We start from the raw sequence: 11,641 nt of genomic DNA, 5'->3' as shown, positions 1-11,641 counted from the left end.
ACTTAAACTCGGACAGAGCTGTCCGTGTCCCATGCGAGGCCCTTCATCCCTCTGTGCCTCGGTTTCCGCATTTGTAAATGGAAAACAGTAGGGGCTTGTCTCCCGAGGAAGGGTCTAGGAGGACACGTTTGCACACGTGTAGGGCGATTCTTTCCAAGGAACGGGAGACGCAGCCCGAGGGCTCAGGGAACGGTGGCCCGAGCTTTCCACGTCATCCCCCGGGTGCAGGGCCCGGAAGGATGCTGTCTGTGGCCTCGGTACAGAAGGAAATGAGAACAATGGCAGCCCCTGGGAATCTCGGCCCATCCCTGGTGGCTTCCAGGACGAAGCTCTGCGCAATCAGCGAAGATACTCAGGCCACCCCTTCCTCCTGCTCAGGTCCTGGCTGGGATTCGCTCAGCCGTGGGCACCACAGACCTGAAGACGTGGGCGGTCAACTCCAGACACGCTGGCAGTGACCCGAGGGGTGAGGACGCTGGGATACAGGGACGAAAGTCTCAGAACGTGAGGTGAGCAGAGAGCTAGGAGTTCCCGGGGCAAAGGGCCAGCTGCACACAGGCAAGCACGGCAGACAGGTCCTCAGGCTTCTCCCTGCGAGTTATGAGGCATTTAAAAAAATTGAGCTATAATTCACACAGCATACAATTAACCCTTTTAAAGTCAATAATACAGGGGCATTTAGCACATTCACAATATTGTGCAACCCTCTCCTCTGTCCAGTTCCAGAAAATTCTTATCCCCCCAAAAGGAGACCCCGTCCCCATTGGGTAATCAGTCCTCACTCCCAACTCCCTGCGGACTCTGGCAACCAAAAATCCGTTTTTTGTCTCTGTGGATTTGATGATACTGGACATTTCACATAAATGGAATAATAAAATATGCGCCCTCCTGTGTCTGTTCCTCTCACTGAGCGTCGTGTGTTCAGGGTCCATCCATGCTGTAGCCTGGGTCAGAGCTTCACTCCTTGTCATGGCTGAGTCATATTCCATCATGTGGATGGACCCCATGCTGTGTATCCACCCACTGATCCCTCCATCCATCCATCCATCCATCCATCCGTCCATCCATCCATGGACACTTGGGCTGTTTCCACCCTTCGTTGTCAATACTATGGCTATGAACATGTGTGCACATGTTTCCATGTGGACATACGTTTTTATTTCTCTTGAGCTTCTACCTAGGAGGGGAAGTGCTCGATCACATGGTAACTCTACATTTAACTAATTGAGGAACCACCAGACTGTTTCTACGAGGCAATTTGTAAAGAGTGAGGAGTTGAAGGGGACAGGACAAACTCTATCCTCGGTCCAAGTCCCCCGGCTTCCCACCTCATCTGGGGCCACCCTTCACACTAGGAATGGTCGGGCCACCCCTCAGTCCAGCCTGGCTCTCAGACCCCAGACTTGTATGGAAATGCTGATCGTAATAATCGATGTATTAAGTAGTTTTTCCTGGGAGGGACCACATAAATCTATGTGTGCGGGTGACCCCATCAATCTCAGAACGGTCCTTTGGGTTAACACCACCCGCTTCTTGGGTTGAATCATGTCCCCCCAAACTCACATCTGCCCACAGCCTCCAAACAGGACCTTATTTGGACAAAGGGTCTCTGCAGATGTGATGCAGTGAAGGGTCTGAGATGAGGTCCTCCGGGATGAGGGTGGCCCTACATCCAATAACAGGGTCTTTCTAAGAGACAGAAGAGGAGAGACCCAGACACAGAGGAGAAGGCCTGTGAAGATGGAAGGCAGAGACGGGAGGGATGCGGCCAAGAGCCCAGGGACGCCTGGAGCCCCCAGAAGCTGGAAGAGGCGGGAAGGACCCTCCCCTGGAGCCTCTGGAGGGAGCGCGGCCCTGGGGCACCTTGACCTCAGATGTCTGGTCTCCAGGATGGGGGAGGGTGGATGCTTTAAGCCCCCCGTTTGGGGTGTTTGGTTCTGGCAGCCCCAGGACACGGACCCATATTGACAAGTTTCCACTCTCTCCATGGGCACTGGGAATCCACAGTCACCAGCGCGCACTTCCTACTATAAACTAGAGCCCTGCCTTCACCACCTCTTACTGATTTATCTGTCTTTCCTTTCTGGCCCAGCAAGGAACCCCAGGCTCGTGGGTACTGCCACTCCCTGCCACCCGTGACTCAGCCTGGAATTAGCCATTTCCTCACCCTGAATTGTCACCCTCGGGCCCTGCATCTCCTTCTGGGGTTGGTGGCTCAGCTTTCCTATGGAAAGGTGGCACCCCACTGACCTCAGCTCTTCCCCAGTAAACAGCTTCCAAGCTCCACCCGTTTTTCCGTTTACTCATTTCCAGACCTAACCGTTGCGGGGGAGGGGTGGGTCAATGTCTGACGGTGCATCTCAAAACATGTGCGTTCATTTCGTTTATGAACCAGACACACACTGGTGGTCAATCCTTCTACTAATTCTCAGCAAAGGGCAATGTCTTTCTTATATTCCAGATGAAAACCAGAATTCAATTTGAAAGCCCTGAAATGTTCTTCTCAGGCCCCCAGGGGTCATCTTGGACCCTCTCTGCGGGATGGGCTTCTTTCTTGGAGACCCTCACTCCAGGCCATCTCTGATTCCCCAGGTACCCTCGTAGGTTTTGGTGTGTGGTCTGCTCAGCCCGGAAGACCCCCATCTCTGACCTTCTCCACCTGTGCCTGGGGGCTTGGGGGCAGGGAACCCAAGTGGGAGGCGTGTCTGTGAAGTTTCATGTCTGATGCAGCTCACTGTCTAAGAGGGCTTATTATGGTGACTTCATTTAAAATATCCTTTTTGCAGGGGGGCACAAAGCACTTCCTAAGAAGTTGCCAAGACATGCGTCTGTGTCTGTGCTTATCGGCATTTTAGGGGAGCTTTTCCACTTTACCAAGAGAGAGGTTTCCACAGCATCTTGAGAGCAGGAAAAAGTACATGTCACACCTCGGGGTTCTGGTCACCGGGGGTCTGAATCGAGACACCAAGGATGGAGCCCCTCTTTGGGTTCAGGCAGGAGCGAGATGGCAGCGGTACCTTGGTCCCTTGTCAAAGGTTCCTCGGATGGTTTTCTCCTTGGCACCTGGGCAGGTCACACTGATGGCAGTTGGATGTAAAGGAATCATCCCGAATATGATGAAACGGTTGTATGGGTAGTCAGCAACCTAGAGAAGGCATGTGAGTGACCATCTTTAAACAGAGAAGAGCTATTAGTAAATCGAGGGTGTACACCTCTCTCTCTGTAGGTCTGTCTCTATCTCTCTGACTCTCTGTCTCTACTGATCTGTTAAGCAAGTCTCTCCACGTTGTTCACACAGCTGGCGTTCTGGTTCACCCACGAAAGAAGCGCCTCTGAATCTCACAATACGTGCCACTTGCAAACTCCTATTTCCCAGCAGGGCCCCAGCCAACACCCCCCAGGCCAGCTCTTTTCTCTTCTTTACAGACTGGCGCTTCACGTTCATTACCGCTGAATTAATGCATTCACGTCAGGTTGCTTCCTGCCTCACAGACAGAGGCTAAATGTGCAGGTGTGATTCAGCCGAGACCGCTGAGAGGTGCAGCTTGAAAATGGAAACAAAACAAACCATAAAAACCCATTGTCATGCAAAAGGAAAGCAGAGGCTTTTTGCTTTGGGCAGAATGTGGTCTCTGGCTACTTTGGTGTCGCCCAGAGCTCGGAGAGCAAGACACAGGAGGCCAAGAACACCGGGCTGGAGCGTGCAGGAGGTGGATGAAAATCACCTGTGTGTAGACGGCCAGCGGCATGCAAATCACCTGTGATGGACTGTGTGAAGATTGTGTAATCAAGGGGAAAATAGACGGAGGGACGGAGATAAGAGCCCCGCTTGTGTGTTTGCGCTTAGCGGGGAGCATCCTCGCCCTGCGGTCGGAGGGTTCTGCTGAGAGCACAGAGGGACAGACGTCCCGTCTGTCCCTCCGTCGCCCACAGCTGCCCCGTCTCTGCTGCTCCGTCCTCACTTTTTTTTTTTTTTTAAGATTTATTTATTGATTGATTACTATGTTGGGTCTTCGTTTTTGTGCGAGGGCTTTCTCTAGCTGCGGCGAGCAGGGGCCACTCTTCATCGCGGTGCACGGGCCTCTCACTGTCGCGGCCTCTCTTGTTGCGGACCACAGGCTCCAGACGCGCAGGCTCAGCAGTTGTGGCTCACGGGCCTAGTTGCTCCGTGGCATGTGGGATCTTCCCAGACCAGGGCTCGAACCCGTGTCCCCTGCATTAGCAGGCAGATTCTCAACCACTGCGCCACCAGGGAAGCCCCCGTCCTCACTTTGAAGCTGGCAGAAGCTAGCGTCCCCTTAGGGGCGGAACAGAGGTAATGGGAGTCTTGGGGCGGCAAAGACGGGGAACCTGGAGGGTGTGGAGTCTTGAAGGCATCACAACCCACTCAAGAAAGTGCGGTTCCCGCCTCCAAGTGAGCGGACGGCCACAGAGGACGCGAGCACCCTCTTATAACGCCCAGCGTGGAAGACAGTTCCCATTTCAGATCCTCACTGGCGTGTGCTGGTGGTGTTTTCAGATCTTAGTCATTCTGATATCTGCCAGGTGGTATCTCGTTCTCGTGGTGTTAATTTACAATTCCCTGACAGGCGTCCGACGGGGAACATCCTTTCCTGTGCCTCGTTGCCATCTGTACATAGTCTCTGATGAAGTGGCGTCTTTGGCCCGTTTTTATATTGGGTTGTTTGTTTTTCCTATTGTTGATTTTTAAGAGCTCTTTGTATATTGTGGATTCCGGTCTTTTTTTTTTTTTCAGATGTGTCTTTTGCAAATATGTTCTCCCAGTCTATGGCTTGTCTTCTTACTCTATTGACAGGGTCATTTGCAGAGCAGACTTTTTTAAATTTTGACAAAGTCCAGCTTATCCGTGATTTCTTTCATGGATTGTGCCTTTGGTGTTGTATCTAAAAATATCTGATTGAAATATGCAATCAGATATTCAGATTGCCATGCCCAAGATCATGTAGGTTTCCTCCTGCATTACGTTGTAGAAGTGTTATAGTTTTGTGTTCTACATGTAGGTCTGTGGTCCATTTTGAGTTAATTACTGTGAAGGGAGCAAGGTCTGTGTCTAGATTCCTTTTTTTTTTTTTTTTTTTTGCATGTGGATGGGAGTTGTTCCAACACCACCTGTTGATGGGATCATTTGGACTTCCCTAGACAAATGATAGATACATGATAGATAAGCAGATTGATGGATAAATAGATGATAGATAGATAGATAGATAGATAGATAGATAGATAGATAGATAGATAGATAGATAGATATAGTAGACAGGTGATAAATGAAGGGATGGATAGATAGATAGATAGGATAGAGATGAAAGGTTGATAGATACTTAGATGATAGATGGATAGCTGGATGGATCATAGATCAATGATAGGTAAATAGACAGATAGATACATAGATATATAGATACATAGGTACATAGATAGATGGATAGATAGTCTCTCATGCTAGGTCAGGGTTTCTCAGCCTCAGCACTACTGACATCGGGGCTGGATGACTCTCTGATGAGGGGCGTCCTGGGCACTGTGGGTTGTGGAGCAGCTTCCCTGGTCTCCACCCGCTAGGTGCCAGGAGCACCCCCTCTCCCAGCTGTGACAACCAGAAATGTCCCCAGACATTGCCGAGTGTCCCCTGGCGGGGATGACAACGTTGCCTGGGTGAGAACCCTGGGGTCCGTCCACTGTCTCTTCCCCCTTCAGGACCCCTCATATATCGAGATGACCTGTCAATCAAGACTCTTGCTCCAACAAGTTTCAGTGTGTGAATGGGGACCACGGGACCATGTCTAAAATTCCGGCCACACCAGTAAGTTGGCCCAAAGCTGAATTCTCCTTGAAGCCAGTGTGACTCTGCCTACAAACATACACCTGTACCCCTGTCCCCACCAGGGCTGGACGGGATGCTGTGTCTGGGTCCTGGGGGGTGTCCCCCAGCACTGTGGGCCTCTGGAATAAGGGGTGCTGGGGGGAAAGCTCGCCCACTGTGGGCAGGAGACCTGAGCAGGAGAACCTGAAGTATTTCTTTAGTCCTTGGGTGCAGCTCCACGTTGGCTGGAGCTTCCATTCATCCTGGGCTTCGGCAAAGCTCATTTATATGCCCGCCCCCTGAGAGTGTTGGCCAAAAAAGGGGGGGAGGTCACATCAATATATGTTGATGTTGCTTGCCATGCAGTTTTTACATCTTTCACTATTTCTATCCCTCCTCCCCGCTACCGATGTCACCCCTGAGGCTGTCGGCTGTGTCTTCATGTCTTTCTGTTTCCTACGATCTCATCCTTTCAGGCTGCGTCTTTTCTTTGAGATCCCTCCCTCTCTTTTATTTTGCAGGATCATTGCTTTGGCTTTCTGGAGTCTGTCGGCTCAATCCTTTCTCTTTCCCCTTGTGCATTTTTCTCCTGGGGCTGCTGGAAAAAATCACCCCCAACTGGAGGGCTTCAACAACACAGATTCAGTGTCTCTCCTTTCTGGAGACCTGAAGTCTGAAGTCAAGGCATCTGCAGGGTTGGTTCCTTCTGGAGGCTGTCGGGAGACTCTATTCCATGCCTCTCTCCCTACTTCTGGAGTTTCCTGGCCACCCTTGGCATTTCTTGGATTACAGAAGCATCACCTCCGTCTCTGCATCCATTCCCACCTGGCTGTCTCCCTCCTTCTGTGTGTTTGTGTCCAAATGTCCCCTTTTTATAAGGATGCTGGTCATAGTGGACTCAGGTCCCACCCTGCTCCAGTGGGACCTCATCTAAATCTAACTAATTACATCTGCAAAGACCCTCCTTGGAACTAAAGTCACACGCTGACCTACGGGGAGTTAGGACTTCAACCTATGAACTTGGGGGGAGACGGAGTTCACCCACGACAACCACAGAGTTTCCTATGTCTTCTGTGAGTTTCCCATGGTCGACCAGAAAACCCAATGCAGCTTCCTCTGCCGGGCAGCTTCAGAAGCATCAGCCAAGTCCTGGGGTCACGGGCAAGAAGGGGGTCTTCCACACGAGGCTGGTGGTGAGGGCGCACAGCCTCCCTGGCGTCCCGACCCTTGAGGGAATGGCCAGAATTTCTGGGCGTGATGCTTAGATTCCAGACCAGCCTTGTGTTCCCTCCACCTCTGTAGCATGGGTGCCCGGGGTGGGCGGAGGGAGTCTTCTCTCCAAAAACATGCCTCAGCCTTGGTGCTGGAGGGGATGTGGCTAAACCTGGAACCCTCACCCCGGGGTGCACTGAGGTCAAAGAGCTCTTAGAAATAATCTCCTTGATGCCTGAAGTTGGCTGCGTGGGGGTCTGCAAAAAACATATCCACGTCCTGGCCTCCAGAGCCTATGAATGTGATTTGTTTGGAAACAGGGTCTTTGCAGATGTGATGAAATGAAGGATCTGCAATGAGGTCCTCCTGGAATTGGGGTGGCCCTACATCCCACAACAGGGTCCTTCCACAAGTGTGTCAAACAGTCGGTGACCCTGAGATATTCTTTAAAACCCTACTGATTATTATTGATTATTGGCACCTATGTAAGGATTCTGGAAAGACAAGTGCATTAAATGTCATGATCAAATTTCAGGAGAAATTCACCTGTTATGTGCTGAGTTATTTATAGGGTTCTTGCTCAGTGGGAGGGTGTAGTGAATTGAATGGTGTCCCCCAAGATTCATGACCACCCAGAACCTCAGGAAGGGGTATTATTTGGAAATAGGGTCTTTGCAGACGTGATGAAGTGAAGGGCCTGAGATGAGGTCCTCCTGCATGAGGGTGGCCCTAAACCCAATGACAGGGTCCTTCTAAGAGACAGAAGAGGAGAGACACAGATACAGAGGAGAAGCCCTGGGAAGACGGAGGCAGAGACGGGAGGGATGTGGCCACAAGCCCAGGGACGCCTGGAGCCCCCAGAAGCTGGAAGAGGCAGGAAGGACCCACCCCTGGAGCCTCTGGAGGGAGCGCGGCCCTAGGACACCTTGAGCTCAGACGTCTGGTCTCCAGGACTGGAGGAGGATGAATTCCTGTTATTGCAAAGCCCCCAGCTTGTGGTCATTTGTTAGGACAACCCAGGACCGCCCCCCCCCCAGTTACTGACCTAGTTAATATTTATGGACACACCCCAGTTTACGACACGCTTCACCATCACTGGGTCACTTGGTACCACGGCAACCCTCAGAGGATGAGTCTATATCCCCAATGTGACACATGAGGACACTTGAGTGTTTGGGTGGGGAGACCCCACACCATTCATTTTCCCAGCACTTCCCACATCGGTCAGCTGTTAGTTCAGCATGGCTCCGTCATCCTGAGTCTGTTGAACAAAAGCTGTGGGGTGGGAGCTGTCACGGGGACGAGAGGCACCACTGGTCCCTGCAGCGATCAGCCGGGCAGGGCTGCTCCGCCCATGTGTATCTCAGGAGTGAATATTCTACGTACCACAAGGCACCATCCATTTGGAGGCTCCGACATCACCAGCTCTCTGAAGCCGTGGCCCTTGAACGCTTCGGGGCTGAGGCTCCCAGGGCTGCCGTAGCAAAGCACCACAACCTGGGTTGCACAGAAACCCAAGAAACCCCCAAGGAAGGCCAGTCCACACTGCACGGGGCCGGGTCACGGCTTCCCAGGGTCCAGACCCTCCAGTGCCCGCCGCTGTGAGTTTAGCCCCAGCACTCGGGAAACACTGGCTGTGATGGTTGAAAGGACATGGGGGGGCGGTTCCCAAACAGCACTCATCCCTTTGACTCAGGGGTGCTTTTCTCCTCCCCACCTGAGTAAGTCCCACCTCAACAGAGACGGAAGGACCAGTGTACTCAGCATCTGCAAACTTCACGTCGGGGGTGGTCCCAGGCTGGGTGTGAGTGATAAGCAGCTTAGTTCACAACAAACAAAAAGTGGAAACCCAAGTGTCCATGGATGGATGGATGGGTGGATGGATGGGTGGATGGATGGACGGATGGATGGACGGATGGATGGACGGGTGGATGGACGGATGGATGGGTGGATGGATGGGTGGATGGATGGACGGGTGGATGGACGGGTGGATGGATGGGTGGATGGGTGGATGGATGGGTGGATGGGTGGATGGATGGGTGGATGGATGGATGGATGGACGGATGGACGGGTGGACGGGTGGACGGATGGATGGATGGATGGACGGATGGATGGATGGATGGACGGGTGGATGGATGGATGGATGGATGGACGGATGGATGGACGGATGGATGGGTGGATGGATGGATGGATGGATGGATGGATGGATGGATGGACGGGTGGATGGATGGACGGATGGATGGATGGGTGAATGGATGGGTGGATGGGTGGATGGATGGATGGGTGGATGGATGGGTGGATGGATGGATGGATGGATGGATGGACGGGTGGATGGATGCGTGGATGGATGGGTGGATGGATGCGTGGATGGATGGGTGGATGGATGGATGGATGGATGGATGGACGGGTGAATGGATGGATGGGTGAATGGATGGGTGGATGGATGGATGGATGGGTGGATGGATGGATGGGTGGATGGATGGGTGGATGGATGGATGGATGGATGGATGGATGGCTGGATGGGTGGATGCGTGGATGGATGGATGGACGGGTGGATGGATGGACGGATGGACGGATGGGTGGATGGACGGACGGATGGATGGACGGGTGGATGGATGGATGGGTGGATGGATGGATGGGTGGAGGGATGGGTGGATGGATGGATGGGTGGATGGATGGATGGATGGATGGATAGATGGATGGATGGATAAACAGCATGGGGTCCAACCACACAGTGGAATATGACTCAGCCATGAAAAGGAGTGAAGCTCTGACACAGGTTACAATGTGGACGGACCTTGAACACATGATGCTCAGTGAGGGAAGCCTGACACAGAAGGACACACAGTATGTGATTCCATTGAGAGGAAACGTCCGGAACACACAAACCCACAGACACAGAAGGCAGATTAAGGGCTGGGGGAGGGAGATAGGGAGTGACTCTTAATGGGGATGGGGTCTCCTTTCGGGATAATGAACACTTTCTAGAAACAGATAGAGGCGATGGCCCCAAAACCTTGTGAATGTCCTCTGTGCCACCGAATGGTGCACTTTTAACACGGTCACTTGTATGACAGGTGAATTCAAACTTAATTTGTAAACCTGTATCCATGTGGGCTGGGGCAGGGGAGTGTGAGGTGACGGCCGTGGTGTGCAAGGTTTCTTTTCAAGACAATGAAAATGTTCTGGGATCACGTGTTGGGGGTGGGTGCATGTCTGCAAATTTATGAAAAACTGCTGCACTGCGCATTTTTTAAAATTTATTTTATTTACTTATTTTTGGCTGTGTTGGGTCTTCGTTGCTGCACGCGGGCTTTCTCTAGTTGCAGCGAGCGGGGGCTGCTCTTCCTTGCGGTGCGCGGGCTTCTCATTGCGGTGGCTTCTCTTGTTGCGGAGCACGGGCTCTAGGTGCGTGGGCTTCAGTAGTTGTGGCTCCTGGGCTCTAGAGCACAGGCTCAGTAGTTGTGGCGCACGGGCTTAGTTGCCCCGCGGCATGTGGGATCTTCCCGGACCAGGGCTCAAACCCATGTCCCCTGCATTGGCAGGCGGATTCTTAACCACTGCGCCACCAGGGAAGTCCTGATGTGTCCATTGTAAATGGGGAAACTTGATGATATATAGCTTACAGCTCAATACGACTATTAAGAAAAAAGAGAGAGGCTGGCAAGATGGCGGAAGAGTAAGACGCGGAGATCACCTTCCTTCCCACAGATACAGTAGAAATACATCTACACGTGGAACTGCTCCTACAGAACACCCACTGAATGCTGGCAGAAGACGTCAGACCTCCCAAAAGGCAAGAAAATCCCCACGTACTTGGGTAGGGTAAAAGAAAAAAGAAATAACAGAGACAAAAGAATAGGGACGGGACCTGCACCAGTGGGAGGGAGCCGTGAAGGAGGAAAGGTTTGCAGGCACTAGGAAGCCCCTTTGCGGGCAGAGACTGCGGGGTGGCAGAGGGGGGAAGCTTCGGAGCCGCGGAGGAGAGCGCAGCCACAGGGGTGCGGAGGGCAAAGCGGAGAGACTCCCGCACAGAGGCTCGGCGCCAACCAGCACTCACCAGCCCGAGAGGCTTGTCTGCTCACCCGCCAGGGCGGGCGGGGGCTGGGAGCTGAGGCTTGGGCTTTGGTGCTAGCCGGGAGGGAGTCCGGGAAAAAGTCTGCAGCTGCCGAAGAGGCAAGAGACTTTTTCTTGCCTCTTTGTTTCGCGGCGCGCAAGGAGAGGGGATGCAGAGCGCTGCCTAAACAAAATCCAGAGACGGGTGCGAGCCGCAGCTATCAGCGCGGATCCCACAGCAACAGGGGCGCAGAGGGAAAAACGGAGAGATTCCCGCACAGAGGCTCAGCGCCGAGCAGCGCTCACCAGCCCGAGAGGCTTGTCTGCTCACCCGCTGGGGCAGGCGGAGCTGGGAGCTGAGGCGCGGGCTTCGGTCGGATCGCAGGGAGAGGACTGGGGTTGGCGGCGTGAACACAGCCTGAAGGGGTTGGCGTGCCGCGGCGAGCCGGGAGGGAGCCGGAGAGGAGGTCTGCAGCTGCCGAAGAGGCAAGAGACTTTTTCTTGCCTCTTTGTTTTGCGGCGCGCAAGGAGAGGGGATTCAGAGCGCCGCCTAGACGA

General features: G+C 53.0%; 1 protein-coding gene across 1 annotated transcript in view; it reads left to right on the top strand.

The window, feature by feature from the left end:
- Window positions 1–990: 990 nt before the first annotated feature.
- The window catches only part of ASMTL (acetylserotonin O-methyltransferase like), a 32,668-nt gene continuing 22,017 nt past the window's right edge, over window positions 991–11,641 (top strand). The window contains exons 1-2 of the mRNA XM_036840449.1: window positions 991–1,012; window positions 5,060–5,063. Of these exons, the coding sequence (XP_036696344.1) occupies window positions 991–1,012; window positions 5,060–5,063 (26 nt within the window). The remainder of the gene's footprint in view (window positions 1,013–5,059; window positions 5,064–11,641) is intronic.

This window comes from Balaenoptera musculus, chromosome X (assembly GCF_009873245.2).
Source record: "Balaenoptera musculus isolate JJ_BM4_2016_0621 chromosome X, mBalMus1.pri.v3, whole genome shotgun sequence".
NCBI classification, from domain to species: Eukaryota; Metazoa; Chordata; class Mammalia; order Artiodactyla; family Balaenopteridae; genus Balaenoptera; species Balaenoptera musculus.
Note: the sequence above shows the minus strand (reverse complement) of the source record. Positions and strands in the feature narration are given on the sequence as shown.